Genomic DNA, 25,260 nt, shown 5'->3' on the forward strand with positions numbered 1-25,260 from the left:
TATTTATCGTAATTATACACTGTATCTATTTTTTTTTTTGTATGTTTGTACTTGTATTTTGGTATTTTAGTATTATTCTGGTATAGATATTAATTTTTCCGGTAAACTGTGCGCTTAGAAACATCGGTATTAAGCGCCTTATAAATGTATTGTATTATTATTATTAATAGCAAATTACAAGTTTTAATCAGGACTAAACTATACTGGCTTCAAACGCCTTGGAATTAGTCTAGAACACGGAATCGACTGCCAAAATGGTGCATCAATAATCAGTATTCCCTGTTTCATGGTCTCCAGTGTGTGTATGAGTTCTCACTGTATGTAGTAAAGAGTCAAAACATTTAAAAACTGATGTTTACCAAAAAGTGGTGCATGCCACACATAATATAGGCGAAATGGTTTGAATATAAATGAAAGTGGGTTAGTACTGTTCATTGAGAAAGACGAGTCATTGAAAAGATAAAAAAGAAAGACAATGGCTATTATACACACACAAAATAGATTTCTGCTCTTTTACAGCTATACATAATAAATAGAAATTCAATATAATCATGTATCTATAAATAGGATAATTATATTCGTAATCAAATACCCGGGACCTGCCGTGGTACTTTCTGCCATTAGTATTACAACATTACAGATAATTACAGTTTCTGCAGTGAATAACTAACTTGGCAAAGAAAATCATTGATTTATGTTTGCATTAAGGTTGTGCATATATCATGCCTTAACACGTTGTTTCTCTGCCGCATTATTCTAAATGCAAGTGTGTTTGACTCGTATTGCTATAATATTTACACTTCAGTTCTCTTCAAGATATACATGGCAAAAAATCTTAATGGTGGTAAAGTTGATGGAGCAATGGGGGCGTGTCATACTCCGGTCTCTGTGACGCCACATCCAGTGCAATCAGGTGTTTGAGAACTAACACTGGTGTATGAGAGAGAATTCGCGTTTCGGTGTAGAGTGCGGCGCTTCCGTCTTCCCTTTTCGAAGATGATTGCAAATGAGACAAAGATTGCAGCGAGTAGCAGCGAAGCGACGACTATCGCAATAATTGCGAGTACTTCCATCCTCGTATATTGGTTTGTGTGAATCAATAGCGGTGTTCCTGTAAAGGAGAGAGCAATTTTAAAAACATTTCACTTGGTCACAGAGTGCAGAACTGATCAGTGATTACAAATCGTAGTACATGTAACATGTTAATTTCTGACCACACAAAAAAAAAATGAATAAATAAAAAAAAAAAATGTTCAGTGAACATGGACTCGGGAGGTAACAACAATGTTGACAACGTTAATTGACTTGCAGGGAGTAACAAGCAGACGAGCAGAATGGATTAAACGAGGAAATCCATTTTCTCCCTTGCTCCAAAAACAAATCGAATACGTCTATATTTAGTGAGAGTCTGCTGCTTTGATCAATCTTCAGCTTTCTACGAATCAGGGAATCCACAACATCAAACAGTGGTGAAAAAGAAGGGAATTGGTACTTGAAGTTTTTAGTTCCTTATATAAGTGCATGCAAACATACTCTGATGAAATAATCCGTGTTTCCGTAATTCTAATAGCATTTGACGTCCGTGAAATAGTGTGTATTATTATGATCACAGGTTGTTGGCATTGTCCATTCATTCAAAAGGAACATAATAATATTATGACATGGTACACACGAGGTGTACACACTTGAATATTCATTAATGCGTGAGAATTGCTTTTGGGAAAGTGTTCACATTCCAGTGAGAAATAAAATCCCAAAGGTCCTTTTAACTGATTTACCCTGGGCACTTACAACATACTATGATGTGCTAACAAGGCATCAGCCAATTAACTTTCAGGAATTCTGTCACTTGTTTTATAACAGTTCTCACTATTAAGTATACATTATATGATACTGTAGTTATGAATGTCTGCCAAGCTCCATAATATCATGGTAAAATAAAATATTATGGTATATCTGCCTATAGATGTTTACCTGATGTTGATTCATCAGTGCTCTGTGGGTTGGCTGGAGAGGACGGTCCATTGGCTCGTCCACGAACTATAAGAAAGGCGACAAAATTGAATTATGGTAAGAGTCAAACAGTGATATCCAATGTATACATGTATTATAACTAAATTTCAAGGTTTCTGGTGTCCGTGCATCGATCGGCAGCTTCTCCACTTCAACTTCTGCCATGGCGGATCTTTGAGATTTGCTCACAGATAGATTGTCTCATGACACCCTTCCAGACAGACTCTCGGGTTACCAAGATGGTCATCGTGTGATCAAGGAGGTATATACTACCTCTTGGTGTGACCACCTATCATGCGCATTGTGTGATAGGCACATTTTTATTTTCTTTAATGAATTGACTATATCGGTCATCATCAAACTCTTTATCAAACTGCGAACTAATACCCCCTTAACTTGGTACATCCCCATGCTCTGTGATAATTATCACTATTATACCAGACGGACACCGCGTGATGTGTGTCAATTATGTCTTACCTGGGAGCTGATTTTCGTCGTGTGGAGGCGCCCTGCAAGCCTTGATGCCTCTGTCAAAGATGAAGTTTGGGTTGATACACTGGAGCTTTGGGTCACACATAGTGTCGTGACCTTGGCGACATCGTGACGTCATACGAACGCCATCCGGGCAGCTTGAACATGTGTAACATGTGTAGAATCTGTAATTAAAGAAAAAAATGATCATTATGGACATGATCAGATCAATGTCATCATTATTCTTAATTGGTCTTCTTTATGGTGTAAGTTATGAAAGCTTTGCATTAAGCACACTGGCACGAACAATGAGGATGAACTTTTTCATGCTGTTAAATTTCTCCATCCAGCTCTTTATCCAAAATTCCGACGCTGTTTGTGGTTCACATGTATAAATTCGTTTTTTTTTTTTATACATTTTGTATCAATGTGGTAGGCCCTATGTATATTATGTGGGGGGGGGGGTGAGCTGGTGATTTTTGTTTTTCTTTTGATTTTGTCGACGGCACAGGTCTTGTCTGCAACATACCATAGGTAAGCTTGTAACATCATGATATCTTACTCACTAAAGTACACTGTGTAAGGAAACCAAAGGAGTGATAGGCTCTCATCATTCGACAATGATGATATCCGGTATAATATCTGCTTCGGTTCAGTTATACCTTTTCAAATTAAAGACAGAACAAAACAAAACAAACAAAACAAACCAACCACCAGAAAAGTATTGCGTCACGCAGAGAATAAGTTGAGTAGGTTCTGAAAATCCCCGAGAAGTGAGGAAAATGTAGGATTCGCCCTTTTGCAATTGAGTCTCTCCAGATTCAACCCAAACCTTACACCAGTGAATGGAAATACTAATCATGATACCATTACTATAATGTTTGATGCACTCGCGAACGTTTCTTTTGAAACATTTTATAGCCCGATAAGAAACCTTGTGCAGTCTCCCTTTCAAAACCACACAGAATTACTGTTGTTACCGAAACAAGAGGTTCAGAAAGCGAGCGACTTGAGTATATTTGATTGAGTACACTGTTGTATATACGTTTGAGTACATACTCTGTATGTTATACCAGGGAGGTGACTCTCACCTCCCTGTTATACCAATTTCAAGCACTCATGCATTATGTTGGGTACAAAGTCTTTCCACCGCTCCCCTCCCCCCCCCCTCTCTCTCTCTCTCTCTCTCTCCCTCTTTTCTCTTTCTCTTCAGAAATCGTATTGTAATGTGTCCTTGTGTCAGGAATTCGCGACTGGAATTTCTTTTGTAGGGGTTATTCATTGAGTGCAACGCGATCGGAGGCACTAGACAATAAAGAACTACAAGTGTGTATTTGAGGAATAAACTGAGGTAGTGTTGGTGATTAAGGCAGCAATATTGTTAAGATACGTAGGCCTATATACAGTCAATATATTTCACACAGTCATTGACTGCGATAAAGAAGCCTAGGTATTATTCGACTGTAGCTCTATCTGGCGTCTACTATGCTGCGCAGTCGGCTGGATTTGTGCTCATTTCCTCTAGATAATGCACTCCGCCATTAAATGTATACTAAAGTGTTTAAAATGACTCTATAAATACATCCATCTTTTTAGATCCTACACATATTAGGTAGGCCTGCTGCGACGTACTTAAAACATTTTGACTCGAGGATTGATCTCCACACAATATTGTCATCTCACACTATCATTTTCCTTGCTGAAGTTACGGCGTGTAAGATGGAATTCTTGTTCCTTTTTGACCCCACATCACTCTATCTGAATTCAGAATTCATGTGCATATACTAAAGACATGCATCTTCTTTCCTTCCTATCAAATTACAGGTATCTTTTATCGTTCCTTGCTGAGGTTATATGTCTGGAAAATGACTCTGACACGACACTTGACCCAGACATCGACCCTCAGCCTATTTGTACATGCATAGTGTCATCAAAATATTTAGGCATAGATCATTCACTGCCATTGAACATTCTTACCTGACTGCATGACAATGACTTAAGGTCACTGATATTTAACCTCTCAGTCTTAATTTATACTCCAAGCTATAAATCTAGATCTCGACAACCCTCGTCCATTTTATTAGCTAACGTTAGGCTAGTTTACGTGATAACTGAAATCTTTAGCCACAGACCATCCGCGTCCTCTGGACCTCCGACCTCTGTGAAAATTCTCCCCAAAATATCTAATTCGCAAACCTCAACATTTTATGTGGCGTCATGGCTGTTTAGCTTGAGAATCATAAGATAATGTGAATCTAAGTAGACTTACATCTGCCGATGGCCTTTCGGGATGCTGAAAATGCCCTCCTCTTCAAGTTTTTCAAGTGGTTGGCCGTACACCTCAGCTTTGGTCACTTTCTCGGCGTACTGTCCACAGCGACACCGAGGGAAACGAGAGTGAATCTCCCCGGGTTTGCATCTGACCACAGCATCCAAGCTTGGATGCCACGGAATTGATGTCGAATGTGCGGGACTGGATTCATCAGGGGGTGGGATAAATTTGGAAGATGCTGCAAACACATACAACATCAAAACATAGAGCTGAAGTCTTTCCATTTTGTCCGCAGGTAATCAATGAGCAAAGCGTCAAATAACAGGAAAAACACGCAGTAAGTTGAGTGAACGATGCTGAATTGTAACGTGACCAATGAAACTTCCTATGGAAGAGACTCCCAATAATATCGCTGCTCTATCTCGGATGATGCATGAAAATTATGATAATGTATGAGTCTAGCTTCCTCCTTGATAGAGAAAAGGAAAACAGTTTTCCCTTGACCTTGTCCTGCTTGGATAGGTTGCCTGAAGTGACATTGGCAGCGTATCCCAATGTTTGCGAGAGAGTAACGTGGTCGCAAGAACTGAACTGCGTAGCATGTGATGTCAACTGACTCTTTATCGTGTACCATAACAATAACATTGTCGAGTTTGAGAGATCGACTCACTGCGTAGTAAGGAGGCGTGCCGTATGGTATGATGCAACTCAGGAATGTCTGGCTCGCCAGATTTATGAATGGACCCTGCAGATGCAAGCTATTCACATGCACACCATAACTGCCTGATCACATGTACAACAAGCGACAGTCTCATGCACAACTTTTCTTCTGAATATTCATGAGTACGGGAAATCCCCGTTTGGTAGGCAATGACCAGGGCGAGCACCAGACAAAGGCCGCGGGCAGGTAGGGGGATAGCCTTTAAACAAGGCGACTCGCTCTGCGTGCCCCCGTATAGCGCGTTTACCCCACAAACCTGTTGGCCGGCGAGTGGAGCGAGCCGCCTTTAGCCACTCGTTCAGGGATGTGTACTTTTGTCGTTGTTGTTGCTTTATATTCTTTGACAAATTTGCGTACAAATTTGACGCAGAAAATACACACGGCACCAAGGCAAGCCTCGTTAATATCAAGTAACTATGTAGAATAAGAATAGTTACTTAATATTAACGAGGCTTGCCTTGGTGCCGTGTGTATTTTCTGCGTCAAATTTGTACGCAAATTTGTCAAAGAATATAAAGCAACAACAACGACAAAAGTACACATCCCTGAACGAGTGGATAAAGGCGGCTCGCTCCACTCGCCGGCCAACAGGTTTGTGGGGTAAACGCGCTATACGGGGGCACGCAGAGCGCGAGTCGCCTTGTTTAAAGGCTAGTAGGGGGATGGGAGAGAGGAACGTACTTACGTCACAGAGCGCATATTTAATGAGCATTTAAAGAAATCGACATTGTAAACACAATACCAGTATAGTTTGTGATGCTGGTTTCTTGCTTGCAATTTTAAGCTTGTATCACCAGGCGATATATTTGTATAGTTTTCTGTTTGTTTGTCTGTTGTGTGTGTGTGTGTGTGTGTGTGTGTGTGTGTGTGTGTGTGTGTGTGTTCGTACGGCAGAGGATCGCTCATGTTTTCATTGCGATCCTCTATAAATGAGTTTTGCGATACCAACACTGAAACGTATAATGTTCCAGCATGAAATAAAACATCTATGCAGCGGGTAGCAATAGGGTCTACTGTGTATTATTCACGAACTGTACCTAATCTTTAACTTGTTAATACAATGCAAGTGTCCTAATAATATGAATAACCATCTGACCCTAATATTTACACAGATTTTCAAAAGATCTTTGGTGTTTGAAGCATTTCAAGTTCACTGCTGTGATTTATTCATGACACAGAGAAACGTATATCCCATGAACCAATGTTTGTTTATGTGCGAAAATACAATGAATACCCCCGACGGAAAGAAAAAAAAAAAGAAGAAGGAAGACTGAATTAAAGAAAGTGCAAACGAATACATGCCATGTGCAAACACATGGCCGTCCTGCATTCATCACGTGGTGATTTTGGTTGCCTGTTGTCTGCCGCGTAGGTATGGTCTGCGCTGATTGGTTTAGCTTTCGACACGCTTTAGTAAGCTCGGATCATAACAACGGACAATATTTACTACTACGCAAGAAGCACGTGGTTTTCATGATTTGTGCATTGTATTCTACTTGCTGAGCACATGCACATATAAGACTGCCTACACGCCAGCTATATATCGAACTTAATTGCGTGATCATTGATTGTCCTCTCCTAAACAACGTTTCGTCTAAACATCTTTTGTTATTATCGAAGTATTGTACCATGATTATTAGTTTTTGTCGATCATTGTCATGTTCGTCGCTCTCTAGGCGTGAAGTATGCCATGATTTCATTCATGATAATAGAGACTTCCGAATGATTTTTTAGATTTTTGCATTAAAAAAACAACAACTATATAATACTGCATTGGCTTGGTATACAGAGTTTCATAATTTATAGTGACTGTGATGAGGTATAAGAATGTTTTCAAAATTCATGACAATGAACGAGGATGATAACATAGCAGCTTCATTATGAGAATTCATATTGATTGGGCGCTCATTGAAACAGAAGGAAAGAAGAAAGCATGCCTAAATTCTGAACAGGTGCACTTAAGCAAGCGGTGTTACTGGAATATGTTAGCCCTTAGTCATCGGACTTTAGTTCAGTGTATAGAGTACCGAAGTGTGATGTCATAGCTATTCATCACCATGGAAACTGGTTCTACACATCCCCACACAGCCCACGAGTCTGTGGACTCAACGGTTGATAACAATAAACGTACCCAGTTCCAGTCCGCCGCCTGAAGCCTTGTGCAAGGAGCTCTTGTGTAGAACCATCACTAGGCTAACACAAAAGACTGTGACATCATCACTTCGGTACTCTATTGTGTTTGGGAATTTCCGAGTATGGTTTATGTTCAATATTCCACACATCTGTATACTACACGGCACTATCGATTTGCACACAATCATGATGCGAAATTGTCTGAATCATCTGAAATTCCCCTTTAAATATGAAATAAAGCTGCTTTACTCAGTTTGTTTACACTGTTAGTTTTCATATAACGGGGCAGACGTCATACAGGTAGTGATTGTCATTATAATTCATCATCGGTGATACTCGGGAATGAGAGATAAAACCTGTGAAATGAGTGCAAACATAAATACGACCATTGCTGGGCTGAAATACAAAAACAGAGCATTATGTATGATACAATTGGCCTCAAATGACATCTTCATGTGTCGCTTAGCAACGGGCATTGCTTGTGGAGCATGGCTCCATGGGGTGGGTGCATGCACATGGTATTGTAAGTATAGGTTTCAAGAGGCTGGCTAGACAAGATACATCTTCACTAGCTGCATGGGTGGTTGTACAGACCGCCCCTGGGCTTATCCCGAAACCCATAGGTTTTATAACGGGGCTACAAGCTCCATGGTTTTATTATTCAAATGCAGGCCTGCATGAACATGAGAAAGGATTCTGGGTCCATGGAACCATATTATACGGTCACTAGGCATGGATGGATGGGTGACTAAAAAATGACTGCACATACTGGGTACATTGTGCGCGTGTGTGCATGTGTATGTGTGGTCATCTTGACATGAACAGAATACATCTCTACACTTGTTATGGAATAAGGCCAATTCCAATCGTACCACCATGGCGGCCACCATGGTGCCACTGTAAGTCTATTATGGATTAGATTTTCAATCTAACGAATTTGGAAAGTGCGGCGCCACCAACTCGTCGACACCACGCAGGCACCACATGCAAAGTGTGACTCTTCAAGGCTATACCCTACATTATGTGTCTATGTGGATTTCCGGGTACAGTCTGTAATAAAGATAAAGGAGTGTTCATGAGTGTCAACTATAGTGGTCTGTGAATACAAAAATCCCCCATCGCATCCCATTGAATGATTAATGTGATGAGGCAAATACTTTCTCGAAAACGTTTCCCGTTTCCTTTCGAATAACAACAACAACAACAACAATGATAATAATAATAATAATAACAATCATAATAATGCTACATAATATACTATTATTTTATTATTCATGCTCGGATGTGCTATTGCTATCATTCATCGTCAAAATTTCACCAAAAATTTGTGAGTAAATTAATACATTTGCCTCATCACATGTAACCACCCAAATGTATGTATAGGAGGCCACGCTGTGTCAATGGTGGATAATATAAAATTTCTTGGTGTTGTATTAAACAAATATCTTTCCTGGAGGCCTCACATCAGTGCCATTTCACTCAAGATATCAAAAAGCCTTGGTGTTCTTAGAAGATTGAAGCACACTTTACCCCAAACTGTACTTAAAATATTGTATAATAGTATCATAATGCCACATTTGAATTATTGTAATATTATCTGGGGTCATACATACAAAAGTCAACTTCGAAAAATAGAAATACTCCAAAAAAAGACAGTCAGAGTTATAACTAATTCTTGCATTTATGCCCACACGAGCAGCCTGTTTTCTCAGCTTCGTGTATTACCTATTACTGATTCGATCATTTTAAAAGAGATTGTCCTTTAATTTGCTCCTTCCGAGGGAAAATTGAATTGAAAAAAAAAAATTATTGTCATCCTAGTCACACTTGTACTCACATGAATGAAAATCATTGCTTGCGAGCACTACTTCTATAGTCCATCTATATCGCTTATATACTCCCACCTTTCCAATCATACTCACCTTGTTTTCTATTCTTCATTCATCTCTCCTGGATTTTCGCTGTTGTTTTCCATGGTATCTGTGCATATATATATTCATATATGCATGCTGTTTTTTTTTTCCCTTTACCATCCCCACCAAACCAAATGTACAACCTTGAAATGTATATTAATTCTTTTGCTTGTTTGTTTTACATGTATAATAATATTTAAGCATTACTGGGGCCCCTATTTATAAGCACTGCTTCTCCTGGGGTTCCCACCATCAAGTTCAATTGTTTTCTGTTTTGTTTTTGTTTACTTTGTATATAGTTATGTATCTTTGTGTACCTTTTTTATTGTATACTCCTAAATTGATGGTGAATAAAACTGAACTGAACTGAACTGAACATGTACTCGTAAATGCAAACAAATACAATAATGAATAAATAAATATCCACATACTTATATTAAATATGTATTATAATATATACATACATACACACACACGCGTATATATATATATATATATATATATTAATATATATATATATATATATATATATATTCATTTATTTATTTATGATAGGCATACATTATTTAGCAGGATGATATATTGGCCCAGAAAAATGCCCTATCCCTGTCTCATGTTCAAGTGTATGCAAAAGAAAGATGTGTGGAGACGGTCATTGCTTTTGCGCATATATATATATATATATATATATACATTTATTATCATATCTATATCATCAATGTCTGGATAATTACTTACGCACGTATCAAACATAGGTATAAAATTTCTATTGTTGGACTCAAAATTATCTTGAGCTATTTCAAATTCTCACATTGTGAACAGAAACGTCTAGCCTTGAAAGTCATAAGGCATTTGATATACTCTGCTGTATTGCTTTGCGTAGTTTTTATTGCTTAAAGGGCGGGTCTTTTAATTTTATAATGCATGATCATATGAAAATACTGTGTCAATACTATTAGAAATCGCATATACTTTTCTTCAAAGAGATCTGTGAACTTCAAAAAACTCAGTTGAAATCGCCTAAATCGCTCATTTTTCGGGTAGTCGGGAACGCCCCCAGAAAAAGCAAGGACCGGTCACGTGCCTTGTCAGGTGACACTGTGACGCACCAACAGGAACTCATAGTGCGACTGTCTCGCCTAAACTGTACTTCACAGTGCAGGGATCTTGTGTACCGGGGTATTTGTAGGAAAGTTGGAGAAAGTATTTCAAGAAAATGCCGAGGAAGTGTGCCGTCATCACCGCAGCAAAGACACAAAAGATGGGGTGTAAGTCTGCACAACTTCCCTAAAGATGACGCTACTCGAAAAAATTGGGTTCGTTGAGAATCATTTGCTGACGCGAGCCCAGTGGGATAGGTCCCTTCTACTACGATGTACATTACTACGCACTAGGTTGTACAGCCTCGTATGGAGTGATCGCTTGTAGTGGAGCTAAGTAGTGCTGTATACTCGGCTAGGATTTGCGCCCAAAAAGAGGATCCTGCAGCCCATCCAAGCTGGAAAATGGAAGCCAAACTCATCGTCAGAGAGCTGAAAAACAAAGCGGATCAGCAGTTCTGAAGCTGGATCAGAGAAAGCGGGTATGTTTTGCCACTGTGTAGACGACTCTTATTATACAGTAGCTATCGTACATGTACCGTAACTATACACAGCCCAGTCGCTGCAATAATCGCGACAGGGTTCGCACGGCGTCTGGTCGGCCTATAATTGTTGTATCACTACTAACAGTTTCACGGTTTCGATAGGTTGATAAGCTTCGTCTGTAGCGTTTTGAGTGGAACATCACTCAATGTCAGTAAAATTAAGATCATGGAGGGATTTTAACGTACTAGTATAAGTCAAGTTGTGTGCTCATTAAATCGTACTATACTATGAAGTGAACACCTCTAACGTTCAATACCAGACCTAAAATTTATCGAAGATTAGTAAGACATTCACTACAACACAGTTACATCGGTACCTGCATGTAGCTATCGATTCTAGATACCACGTAGTACTTGCATGGGCATATGGGGTCAACAGTTACCAACTGAGACCGCGTACCAGCCAGCCAGCCGGGCTGGCTGGCTCTGTATATTTTCATCGCTGCTACATTAGAAGGCTTATCAATCATACATATTCAGTAACAGTTAATTCTATGACTCTGACTTCTGCTATGACAGCCTTGCTTCCCCATTGAGCTCTAAAACTTGTAGCCGAATGGTTGGATGGTGTGTTCCAAAACATATTATTAGATTGAATTGATCCAGGACTGGCCATTATTGTTTGTCTTCACTTGCCCATAAGGCAAGTGAAATCTTCAATGTCCATTTTTTTTTCTTGCCCCAAAATGTTGCTTATATTAGTTGACTAATGTAATGCGATTTCATATTTTACATGTGGAAAAAAAAAGTCACTTTCCTATCAGACAAGGAACTGTCTGCAGTCAGTTATTTTCAGTTGTCATCATTACAATTTCACTTGCCCTGGTTATGTGGGGAAGTACCGGTACTAATGGCAGTCATTATTTGTGATTACCGGTATTTGTTTTTCCCAAGAGTTCCTACATGCATCTAGTTAACCACATTCTTGCAGGCCTACATAGACAATTGAAAAAAAAATTCAATTCCTCTCTGTGCCATTATTACATGTACTTACAGGGTTCATCTGGCAGCATTGCACTACAGTGTACTACACAAATTCTGACAGGCAGTGAGCTCGATAAGAGGTGCAACAGGAGATCTGCTCTACCGGATTGTGAAGACGAACAATCCTGGCTCTTCTAGCGTGAAGGTTCGTAAAGAACAGCGTAGATATTTTATGCAATATTGGAAGAAAATGAATTCACATTACTCAGAGGAAAATATTAGAATGGCACAATTTGTCAACTACACATTTTATTATTTGTTTGTCTCTGTAGAAGCATGGCTTTCTTGACCACTGAGTACACATAAAATGATCAATTTTAAAAGGTCTAGCTATACATTTTCTCTTTTTGGGGGGTGGGGGGGGGGGCAGGTCTTATGCCTGTTCCACTAATCAGAAGTCATAGAAGGGAGGCAGTCAGTTGTCCATTCTGAAGACCAACACTCCACCTGCCATGACCAATGGCTACTTATGCATTCTCAAGTCAAGTCTTTGCATTGAGGAGGGCAAACCCCAATTTTTATATGAATTTGCAAAGATTTTTGATGTCATTATCAAAGTGTTGGTGTCTGTTCATGACACCTCAAGAAATGTGTTGCTAAAAACCAGTGCAAACAACTTAATTCCATATCTATTTTGTGTGTCCCTTTGTTTCTTTCTGTTGAATTATCTACAGCACAGGTTGATAATGTCCTTTCTGCTGTTGTGGAGTACAATGACAAAACTCCTGCACCCTGCCAGCCTTCAACGCCTCCCCTTGTGAATGCCTTTGAGTATCATCCAAGGGAGGAAGTTATTGAACATCAAAGGAGACAATTTGCACAGTCTGGCAAATGATCTGATGGGTTCAGGAATCCTTGCAATTGAGATTGAAGTTCATACAATGTATTCAATACATGATACTGTGCAAATAGTGTTTAATTGTTGCAGAATGATGTTTCAGAAGACTATTTTCATCTGTTCTTCTGTCAGATGGTAGATACAAACACTCAAAATTTTGTTACACATACCCTGCATTCTTATACCTTCTATTCATGAGTGATCATTTAAAGACAAGATAAGATCACTGTTGTATTGTGTCTGTATAACGTGTATGTTGCATTTCATCACAAACAATATGATGCCAACTTGATTTAGTGTTTCAAAGATCATTTATTTGCCAGTTGAATATTGTCCTTTTAATAGCAAAATCACAATTCATTTACAATACAACAGTCATGTGGATACAAAAGGAAAACTGTATTTTTTTTTTGATGTTTGAAGCATACATGGCCATTTTTATGGACAGATGAGCTTGCATGCTAACACAATTCTCTAGAGATATTCAGTGTTGTAATGGCAAGTTTAGAAGATTTCTACATGAATGCTGTCCCACACTATGATTTTACCATTGAATGTTTGCTGTTAAGATTAGAGCTCACTCTTATGATCAAATATTAATATCTCTGACAAGGTAATTTAGAATAAAATGTGTATGCATTATAGAACACAACACACTCAAAAAGAGATGGAGAAAAAAATTGTAGTTTTGGGAAGGAATGCAATAATTTACTCTTGGTATATGATTCACAAATTTATGAAAAAGGAGCACAAGATGTGTGTCTGTAAGGCATTAGCATTTTATATAGGCCCTAATCTTCATCTGACATGTTGAAGCAGACTGGGGCCCTGTTACTCAAGTTCTGAGACTTGGAATGCCTCCACAGGGGGGGGGGGGGGGGGGGGGGAGGACCAAATTCATAATGCAATGCTAAGTCTAGTTGGGGAATTATTCTGTTGATTTCTATAATGGTTCTCCATACATAATCATTGAAGTCAAGCATTAAAAGTTAAATAAGCATTGTTTTTTTATGAATATGGTGTAAGGTCTCTTTATGAAAGAACAGTTGCAAGGTCACTCAGTTTAAGAAAATTTGGTATGAATTGATCTTGCTATGACTGGGACTCAGACATTCATAATCATTCATATCACATCTGCATGCAGAGGTACTTTTGAAAACGTGCACACAAGCAAACACCCACATGCACATAGATTATGCTCACATACATTCACACATTTTTACACATTTTAAAATATTGTGTGAAAGATTGAATAACATCACTCACCTGTACTGTTTTGTATATTTACATGTGCAATACATGTATTATGTTATCCTGAATTTGAGTTCTGTAATTTCACTGATAGATTTATGTATGAGGAATAAAATCACAAAGCTTTTGATTTAATGTTACATGAGAATGTCTCATAGTATTGATATGAAATATACAGTATGTACATATATGTGCAAAAGATAACTCTTCTGGGCTGATTTGATTTCAAATGTGGATGTCACTCATGCATGCTTGACTGACCAGCTGCCATTGTTCCAGTGGAATAAATCCCATTTTGTTCCAACATTAGGATATGGAGATAACACACTGGTAGGGTTTTACAATCTCATTCCTGTAAAGTACACTCCCCCATCTTTTCCTCATTCCCTGTGACTAATTTTCTTTAGTCTCCTATCTATACACACATCAACACACACACACACACACACACACACACACACACACACCTTTTGCCATACTACATACATACCCACAAATACTTTCAATCAGGCATCATTGGAACATCCCACCAATATGCAAATTACATACAGCCAGATGTACAATTTCAGAGAAATCTTACGCAAATACATTGTATGTGCATATCTATGAGGGGATATCCATTCCATGAAGGGGGCATCAGACAAACATAGGGCAAAGATATCAATGATATATTAGTCCTATGTGTGTCTGATGTTGGTGTGTGTTTGTGCATGTTTGTATCTGATATGCCAGGCCTGGGTATGCATGAGTGTACTGAGGGTGTGTGTATATGTGTATGTTTTTGCATTTTCATGGGTCTGTATGAAGCTAATCTATTTCTTTTTGTATATAAGGATAAATTTACACTACTGGTACATGTACTGTATTACTACAACCCCCATATATATTAAGATCTTGTTATTACTACAGTTTGTCATATCAGTGCTTATAATATTGAGGTTCCACTGAACATGCATCAATAAATTACAACAAAATAATACATGATCATTTGTACAGAGAGGCTGAAGTCCAACAGCATGTTTCCCAGCTGTGTGCCTTGATGAGTGGGTGTTGGAAGCTGCATATCATCAGTATGACGACATAATGGACAAGGTGTCTGACAAAGTATGCATGTGACTTTCGCAATGTACAAACTTATCTGATGCATTTCTACAACCACGTTCCCGTTAAGCAGATCGCAATGTGACAAGTCACATTCTACACCCAATATCAGTGCTGCATATACAGTCTTATTACAGCCTATGCAAAATGAAAACGTGTCACTCTTTCTGATGGATAAGTTTATCACATTTTCCTCACAGCAGACGATGGCAGTAGGACTCTCACATTTTGGCCCACAAATTTCCAGCATCATCTCACCAGTTGCCGGTGTATGCAACATGTCTTGATCACCTGATATAGAAACAAAAGTGAAACGAAATGGAATGCAAAAGGAGTAAAGTTTGATAATCCTTTTATATGACATCATGTGTTCATCTAGAAATTTATCTTGAGAATAGGATTTAAATTAGACAATGTGAATGGGACCCATGGAGTATGGTAGTCATTATTTTGGGTACCTGGTACAACTGTATAATGGCAGCATGAAATAATAATAATAATAATAATAATAATAATAATAATAATAATAGTGTAATAATTGACAGTGCTTATACAGCGCATAACACAAAGTGATAATGTCCCTATGCACTCAAGAAATAAAAAATGAAAAAATTATACAAATATATCCTACAAGGCTACATGTACTTTTGCATTATCTACGAAGACAGGTCCAATATATTTGAATAAATTACTGGAGTGCAGGACTGAAATCACACATGGTGAATTAGATATTGCATTCTTTTGATGGGTGCAAATGCAAATTGGCAGTATAAACAGCATATTGTCAAGGGAATATATATAAAATGGCAAATTTGCATTATTTCAGAAGAAAAATTGAAAAATTTGACAAACAATCTCACTCATTATCTGTGGCATCCGTTCTGGCACCTTCTCCATACTGTTGAGCATATTGGTGATAAGCAGCTTCCAACACCCATTCACCAAGGCAAACGGTGGAAAATCCTGGGTGTGCTGTTATACAGTTTATTTGAGCATCTGCATGTCGGCCGGTCGTTGTACTGCTCGACCTCCTCTAAGACCGGGTCAGCCTTGTGACAGCACAATGACTCCCGTGTTGTAGGCATTGGCACACAGTTCCCACATTGGCACCTGAAGAAAAAAATACAGGTAAATTCAGGTTTACTTGTTGTGTAACTTAATTAGTTTTAGTCATGTACACGTAGTACTGAGCTGCCACACAATGATAAATTGAGACCAATCCTTCAAGTTCAACATGCCAACTATTGCCACAGAGATTTACATCTACATGATCTACACCAGCCTCTTCAGTACTTTAGTCTTTAGTGACTTTACTGTCTTGTCCACACATTCCAAATACGTAGCAGTAAGTCAATAAGCAGTAACTAACTGTGGCATTGGTAAAAACTTGTACGTTGTAGAGAGTCTAGAGTATTATTACAACTTACAAGCAGCAGTTTTGTACTTCCAACATTTGTGACTTATACTTTTTTTTCTGGCCTATAGATATACTACTAAAATAAGTGAGATACTAAGGTTATATAGAATAATATAGACTCTCAAGTAGATAATTACCAATTGTTATTCCCCAATCTTGCGGGCTCGTTGTCATCACCCCGTCCCCTGAGCTTCCTCACCGCCGACTACTCCGGGGGCGGGAGGTGCAGCGTCTGGTTCATGCTATACGGGAGTAAACCCAATCGCTGTTGAGGCCGACCAACGCCAACAGCTGCTTCTCCTGCTTGATCGGGGATCTTCGTCCTCACCATCTCGCTCGACATCCGACTCTGACTCCCTCCCTGACTCACTCGAAACGGTAGCGGGGCATGAAATGGGCGACTCGATCTCGTCGTCTGAATCCATCATTTATTCACACGTATCTTAGAACTAGTAAGCTACACAGGTCAGCGACAGCTAGAGCTGCTAGCTAGAGCTGAGCTGAGGCGAGCGCTAGCGCTATAAGATACTCACGATCGATATAACATTCTAACATCTACCTACCTTTTGGATCGAGATATCGATATAAATTTAGACTGTTAACCAGTCACCCGTAACAATATGTCGTTACGACCTGCACACGCACTCACCAGTTGCAATGTACATTCAGCAGTTAAGAGGCTGTCACACACGCCTACTTGTCTTGTTTCTTGAAGGAAATGCTTAGTTTTTCCCAAAATGTAAACATGATCCGAAATGACAAATTATTATAGGTAAAATACTCGAAAAATGTCCGAGTCGCCATTAAGTCGCTTCTGGAATATATAAACAACAAATTTAAATCCTTTCTTGGGATGTGCTACTTGCAAAAATTGTGTATTTTGTGATTCAAAAGTAGAAAATCTATCTATCATTGACACGCTAGGGCAATGGTGAGAACTTCTTGCCTTCGCGGGGGGCTTCCTGTTGGTACGTCAAATCGCTCTAGCCAATCAGCGGACAATTTTAGGGGGCGTTCCCACATTTGGGTGGTTTTAGAGCGATTTCTGACTACTGGTTACTTTTTAAAATCTAAAAATGTCGAAATCGTGTTAGTGGACCTGTACAGTCTTTGTAGCCCCAATGTTCATCCTAAAAGACCCGCCCTTTAAAGGGCGGGTCTTTTAATTTTATAATGCATGATCATATGAAAATACTGTGTCAATACTATTAGAAATCGCATATACTTTTCTTCAAAGAGATCTGTGAACTTCAAAAAACTCAGTTGAAATCGCCTAAATCGCTCATTTTTCGGGTAGTCGGGAACGCCCCCAGAAAAAGCAAGGACCGGTCACGTGCCTTGTCAGGTGACACTGTGACGCACCAACAGGAACTCATAGTGCGACTGTCTCGCCTAAACTGTACTTCACAGTGCAGGGATCTTGTGTACCGGGGTATTTGTAGGAAAGTTGGAGAAAGTATTTCAAGAAAATGCCGAGGAAGTGTGCCGTCATCACCGCAGCAAAGACACAAAAGATGGGGTGTAAGTCTGCACAACTTCCCTAAAGATGACGCTACTCGAAAAAATTGGGTTCGTTGAGAATCATTTGCTGACGCGAGCCCAGTGGGATAGGTCCCTTCTACTACGATGTACATTACTACGCACTAGGTTGTACAGCCTCGTATGGAGTGATCGCTTGTAGTGGAGCTAAGTAGTGCTGTATACTCGGCTAGGATTTGCGCCCAAAAAGAGGATCCTGCAGCCCATCCAAGCTGGAAAATGGAAGCCAAACTCATCGTCAGAGAGCTGAAAAACAAAGCGGATCAGCAGTTCTGAAGCTGGATCAGAGAAAGCGGGTATGTTTTGCCACTGTGTAGACGACTCTTATTATACAGTAGCTATCGTACATGTACCGTAACTATACACAGCCCAGTCGCTGCAATAATCGCGACAGGGTTCGCACGGCGTCTGGTCGGCCTATAATTGTTGTATCACTACTAACAGTTTCACGGTTTCGATAGGTTGATAAGCTTCGTCTGTAGCGTTTTGAGTGGAACATCACTCAATGTCAGTAAAATTAAGATCATGGAGGGATTTTAACGTACTAGTATAAGTCAAGTTGTGTGCTCATTAAATCGTACTATACTATGAAGTGAACACCTCTAACGTTCAATACCAGACCTAAAATTTATCGAAGATTAGTAAGACATTCACTACAACACAGTTACATCGGTACCTGCATGTAGCTATCGATTCTAGATACCACGTAGTACTTGCATGGGCATATGGGGTCAACAGTTACCAACTGAGACCGCGTACCAGCCAGCCAGCCGGGCTGGCTGGCTCTGTATATTTTCATCGCTGCTACATTAGAAGGCTTATCAATCATACATATTCAGTAACAGTTAATTCTATGACTCTGACTTCTGCTATGACAGCCTTGCTTCCCCATTGAGCTCTAAAACTTGTAGCCGAATGGTTGGATGGTGTGTTCCAAAACATATTATTAGATTGAATTGATCCAGGACTGGCCATTATTGTTTGTCTTCACTTGCCCATAAGGCAAGTGAAATCTTCAATGTCCATTTTTTTTTCTTGCCCCAAAATGTTGCTTATATTAGTTGACTAATGTAATGCGATTTCATATTTTACATGTGGAAAAAAAAAGTCACTTTCCTATCAGACAAGGAACTGTCTGCAGTCAGTTATTTTCAGTTGTCATCATTACAATTTCACTTGCCCTGGTTATGTGGGGAAGTACCGGTACTAATGGCAGTCATTATTTGTGATTACCGGTATTTGTTTTTCCCAAGAGTTCCTACATGCATCTAGTTAACCACATTCTTGCAGGCCTACATAGACAATTGAAAAAAAAAATTCAATTCCTCTCTGTGCCATTATTACATGTACTTACAGGGTTCATCTGGCAGCATTGCACTACAGTGTACTACACAAATTCTGACAGGCAGTGAGCTCGATAAGAGGTGCAACAGGAGATCTGCTCTACCGGATTGTGAAGACGAACAATCCTGGCTCTTCTAGCGTGAAGGTTCGTAAAGAACAGCGTAGATATTTTATGCAATATTGGAAGAAAATGAATTCACATTACTCAGAGGAAAATATTAGAATGGCACAATTTGTCAACTACACATTTTATTATTTGTTTGTCTCTGTAGAAGCATGGCTTTCTTGACCACTGAGTACACATAAAATGATCAATTTTAAAAGGTCTAGCTATACATTTTCTCTTTTTGGGGGGTGGGGGGGGGGGGGGCAGGTCTTATGCCTGTTCCACTAATCAGAAGTCATAGAAGGGAGGCAGTCAGTTGTCCATTCTGAAGACCAACACTCCACCTGCCATGACCAATGGCTACTTATGCATTCTCAAGTCAAGTCTTTGCATTGAGGAGGGCAAACCCCAATTTTTATATGAATTTGCAAAGATTTTTGATGTCATTATCAAAGTGTTGGTGTCTGTTCATGACACCTCAAGAAATGTGTTGCTAAAAACCAGTGCAAACAACTTAATTCCATATCTATTTTGTGTGTCCCTTTGTTTCTTTCTGTTGAATTATCTACAGCACAGGTTGATAATGTCCTTTCTGCTGTTGTGGAGTACAATGACAAAACTCCTGCACCCTGCCAGCCTTCAACGCCTCCCCTTGTGAATGCCTTTGAGTATCATCCAAGGGAGGAAGTTATTGAACATCAAAGGAGACAATTTGCACAGTCTGGCAAATGATCTGATGGGTTCAGGAATCCTTGCAATTGAGATTGAAGTTCATACAATGTATTCAATACATGATACTGTGCAAATAGTGTTTAATTGTTGCAGAATGATGTTTCGGAAGACTATTTTCATCTGTTCTTCTGTCAGATGGTAGATACAAACACTCAAAATTTTGTTACACATACCCTGCATTCTTATACCTTCTATTCATGAGTGATCATTTAAAGACAAGATAAGATCACTGTTGTATTGTGTCTGTATAACGTGTATGTTGCATTTCATCACAAACAATATGATGCCAACTTGATTTAGTGTTTCAAAGATCATTTATTTGCCAGTTGAATATTGTCCTTTTAATAGCAAAATCACAATTCATTTACAATACAACAGTCATGTGGATACAAAAGGAAAACTGTATTTTTTTTTTGATGTTTGAAGCATACATGGCCATTTTTATGGACAGATGAGCTTGCATGCTAACACAATTCTCTAGAGATATTCAGTGTTGTAATGGCAAGTTTAGAAGATTTCTACATGAATGCTGTCCCACACTATGATTTTACCATTGAATGTTTGCTGTTAAGATTAGAGCTCACTCTTATGATCAAATATTAATATCTCTGACAAGGTAATTTAGAATAAAATGTGTATGCATTATAGAACACAACACACTCAAAAAGAGATGGAGAAAAAAATTGTAGTTTTGGGAAGGAATGCAATAATTTACTCTTGGTATATGATTCACAAATTTATGAAAAAGGAGCACAAGATGTGTGTCTGTAAGGCATTAGCATTTTATATAGGCCCTAATCTTCATCTGACATGTTGAAGCAGACTGGGGCCCTGTTACTCAAGTTCTGAGACTTGGAATGCCTCCACAGGGGGGGGGGGGGGGGGGGGGGAGGACCAAATTCATAATGCAATGCTAAGTCTAGTTGGGGAATTATTCTGTTGATTTCTATAATGGTTCTCCATACATAATCATTGAAGTCAAGCATTAAAAGTTAAATAAGCATTGTTTTTTTATGAATATGGTGTAAGGTCTCTTTATGAAAGAACAGTTGCAAGGTCACTCAGTTTAAGAAAATTTGGTATGAATTGATCTTGCTATGACTGGGACTCAGACATTCATAATCATTCATATCACATCTGCATGCAGAGGTACTTTTGAAAACGTGCACACAAGCAAACACCCACATGCACATAGATTATGCTCACATACATTCACACATTTTTACACATTTTAAAATATTGTGTGAAAGATTGAATAACATCACTCACCTGTACTGTTTTGTATATTTACATGTGCAATACATGTATTATGTTATCCTGAATTTGAGTTCTGTAATTTCACTGATAGATTTATGTATGAGGAATAAAATCACAAAGCTTTTGATTTAATGTTACATGAGAATGTCTCATAGTATTGATATGAAATATACAGTATGTACATATATGTGCAAAAGATAACTCTTCTGGGCTGATTTGATTTCAAATGTGGATGTCACTCATGCATGCTTGACTGACCAGCTGCCATTGTTCCAGTGGAATAAATCCCATTTTGTTCCAACATTAGGATATGGAGATAACACACTGGTAGGGTTTTACAATCTCATTCCTGTAAAGTACACTCCCCCATCTTTTCCTCATTCCCTGTGACTAATTTTCTTTAGTCTCCTATCTATACACACATCAACACACACACACACACACACACACACACACACACACACCTTTTGCCATACTACATACATACCCACAAATACTTTCAATCAGGCATCATTGGAACATCCCACCAATATGCAAATTACATACAGCCAGATGTACAATTTCAGAGAAATCTTACGCAAATACATTGTATGTGCATATCTATGAGGGGATATCCATTCCATGAAGGGGGCATCAGACAAACATAGGGCAAAGATATCAATGATATATTAGTCCTATGTGTGTCTGATGTTGGTGTGTGTTTGTGCATGTTTGTATCTGATATGCCAGGCCTGGGTATGCATGAGTGTACTGAGGGTGTGTGTATATGTGTATGTTTTTGCATTTTCATGGGTCTGTATGAAGCTAATCTATTTCTTTTTGTATATAAGGATAAATTTACACTACTGGTACATGTACTGTATTACTACAACCCCCATATATATTAAGATCTTGTTATTACTACAGTTTGTCATATCAGTGCTTATAATATTGAGGTTCCACTGAACATGCATCAATAAATTACAACAAAATAATACATGATCATTTGTACAGAGAGGCTGAAGTCCAACAGCATGTTTCCCAGCTGTGTGCCTTGATGAGTGGGTGTTGGAAGCTGCATATCATCAGTATGACGACATAATGGACAAGGTGTCTGACAAAGTATGCATGTGACTTTCGCAATGTACAAACTTATCTGATGCATTTCTACAACCACGTTCCCGTTAAGCAGATCGCAATGTGACAAGTCACATTCTACACCCAATATCAGTGCTGCATATACAGTCTTATTACAGCCTATGCAAAATGAAAACGTGTCACTCTTTCTGATGGATAAGTTTATCACATTTTCCTCACAGCAGACGATGGCAGTAGGACTCTCACATTTTGGCCCACAAATTTCCAGCATCATCTCACCAGTTGCCGGTGTATGCAACATGTCTTGATCACCTGATATAGAAACAAAAGTGAAACGAAATGGAATGCAAAAGGAGTAAAGTTTGATAATCCTTTTATATGACATCATGTGTTCATCTAGAAATTTATCTTGAGAATAGGATTTAAATTAGACAATGTGAATGGGACCCATGGAGTATGGTAGTCATTATTTTGGGTACCTGGTACAACTGTATAATGGCAGCATGAAATAATAATAATAATAATAATAATAATAATAATAATAATAATAGTGTAATAATTGACAGTGCTTATACAGCGCATAACACAAAGTGATAATGTCCCTATGCACTCAAGAAATAAAAAATGAAAAAATTATACAAATATATCCTACAAGGCTACATGTACTTTTGCATTATCTACGAAGACAGGTCCAATATATTTGAATAAATTACTGGAGTGCAGGACTGAAATCACACATGGTGAATTAGATATTGCATTCTTTTGATGGGTGCAAATGCAAATTGGCAGTATAAACAGCATATTGTCAAGGGAATATATATAAAATGGCAAATTTGCATTATTTCAGAAGAAAAATTGAAAAATTTGACAAACAATCTCACTCATTATCTGTGGCATCCGTTCTGGCACCTTCTCCATACTGTTGAGCATATTGGTGATAAGCAGCTTCCAACACCCATTCACCAAGGCAAACGGTGGAAAATCCTGGGTGTGCTGTTATACAGTTTATTTGAGCATCTGCATGTCGGCCGGTCGTTGTACTGCTCGACCTCCTCTAAGACCGGGTCAGCCTTGTGACAGCACAATGACTCCCGTGTTGTAGGCATTGGCACACAGTTCCCACATTGGCACCTGAAGAAAAAAATACAGGTAAATTCAGGTTTACTTGTTGTGTAACTTAATTAGTTTTAGTCATGTACACGTAGTACTGAGCTGCCACACAATGATAAATTGAGACCAATCCTTCAAGTTCAACATGCCAACTATTGCCACAGAGATTTACATCTACATGATCTACACCAGCCTCTTCAGTACTTTAGTCTTTAGTGACTTTACTGTCTTGTCCACACATTCCAAATACGTAGCAGTAAGTCAATAAGCAGTAACTAACTGTGGCATTGGTAAAAACTTGTACGTTGTAGAGAGTCTAGAGTATTATTACAACTTACAAGCAGCAGTTTTGTACTTCCAACATTTGTGACTTATACTTTTTTTTCTGGCCTATAGATATACTACTAAAATAAGTGAGATACTAAGGTTATATAGAATAATATAGACTCTCAAGTAGATAATTACCAATTGTTATTCCCCAATCTTGCGGGCTCGTTGTCATCACCCCGTCCCCTGAGCTTCCTCACCGCCGACTACTCCGGGGGCGGGAGGTGCAGCGTCTGGTTCATGCTATACGGGAGTAAACCCAATCGCTGTTGAGGCCGACCAACGCCAACAGCTGCTTCTCCTGCTTGATCGGGGATCTTCGTCCTCACCATCTCGCTCGACATCCGACTCTGACTCCCTCCCTGACTCACTCGAAACGGTAGCGGGGCATGAAATGGGCGACTCGATCTCGTCGTCTGAATCCATCATTTATTCACACGTATCTTAGAACTAGTAAGCTACACAGGTCAGCGACAGCTAGAGCTGCTAGCTAGAGCTGAGCTGAGGCGAGCGCTAGCGCTATAAGATACTCACGATCGATATAACATTCTAACATCTACCTACCTTTTGGATCGAGATATCGATATAAATTTAGACTGTTAACCAGTCACCCGTAACAATATGTCGTTACGACCTGCACACGCACTCACCAGTTGCAATGTACATTCAGCAGTTAAGAGGCTGTCACACACGCCTACTTGTCTTGTTTCTTGAAGGAAATGCTTAGTTTTTCCCAAAATGTAAACATGATCCGAAATGACAAATTATTATAGGTAAAATACTCGAAAAATGTCCGAGTCGCCATTAAGTCGCTTCTGGAATATATAAACAACAAATTTAAATCCTTTCTTGGGATGTGCTACTTGCAAAAATTGTGTATTTTGTGATTCAAAAGTAGAAAATCTATCTATCATTGACACGCTAGGGCAATGGTGAGAACTTCTTGCCTTCGCGGGGGGCTTCCTGTTGGTACGTCAAATCGCTCTAGCCAATCAGCGGACAATTTTAG

At 39.0% G+C, this 25,260-nt stretch overlaps 1 protein-coding gene and 2 pseudogenes across 1 annotated transcript; all 3 read right to left on the minus strand.

The window, feature by feature from the left end:
- Positions 1-848: 848 nt before the first annotated feature.
- LOC140227949 (uncharacterized) lies at positions 849-7,663 on the minus strand. The gene is made up of 5 exons (XM_072308333.1): positions 7,609-7,663; positions 4,754-4,994; positions 2,491-2,669; positions 1,975-2,040; positions 849-1,111 (listed from the first exon to the last, which is right to left on the minus strand). Exons 1-5 carry the CDS (start codon positions 7,661-7,663, stop codon positions 873-875), a joined length of 780 nt encoding a protein of 259 aa, XP_072164434.1. The 3' UTR covers positions 849-872.
- A 7,481-nt stretch (positions 7,664-15,144) lies between these two features.
- On the minus strand, positions 15,145-17,187 carry LOC140227381 (uncharacterized; annotated as a pseudogene).
- Positions 17,188-22,739: 5,552 nt separating this feature from the next.
- LOC140227382 (uncharacterized) lies at positions 22,740-24,680 on the minus strand (annotated as a pseudogene).
- Positions 24,681-25,260: the final 580 nt, after the last annotated feature.

This window comes from Diadema setosum, chromosome 4, assembly GCF_964275005.1.
Source record: "Diadema setosum chromosome 4, eeDiaSeto1, whole genome shotgun sequence".
NCBI classification, from domain to species: Eukaryota; Metazoa; Echinodermata; class Echinoidea; order Diadematoida; family Diadematidae; genus Diadema; species Diadema setosum.

Excerpts from the sequence above, each read along its gene's own strand:
- LOC140227949 (XM_072308333.1), bottom strand. The coding sequence starts at position 7,663 with ATGGTTCTACACAAGAGCTCCTTGCACAAGGCTTCAGGCGGCGGACTG. Across the intron at positions 4,995-7,608 it reads AGGCGGCGGACTGGAACTGG|CATCTTCCAAATTTATCCCA; the intron begins GTACGTTTATTG and ends ATGTGTTTGCAG. Across the intron at positions 2,670-4,753 it reads CCGAAAGGCCATCGGCAGAT|ATTCTACACATGTTACACAT; the intron begins GTAAGTCTACTT and ends CTTTAATTACAG.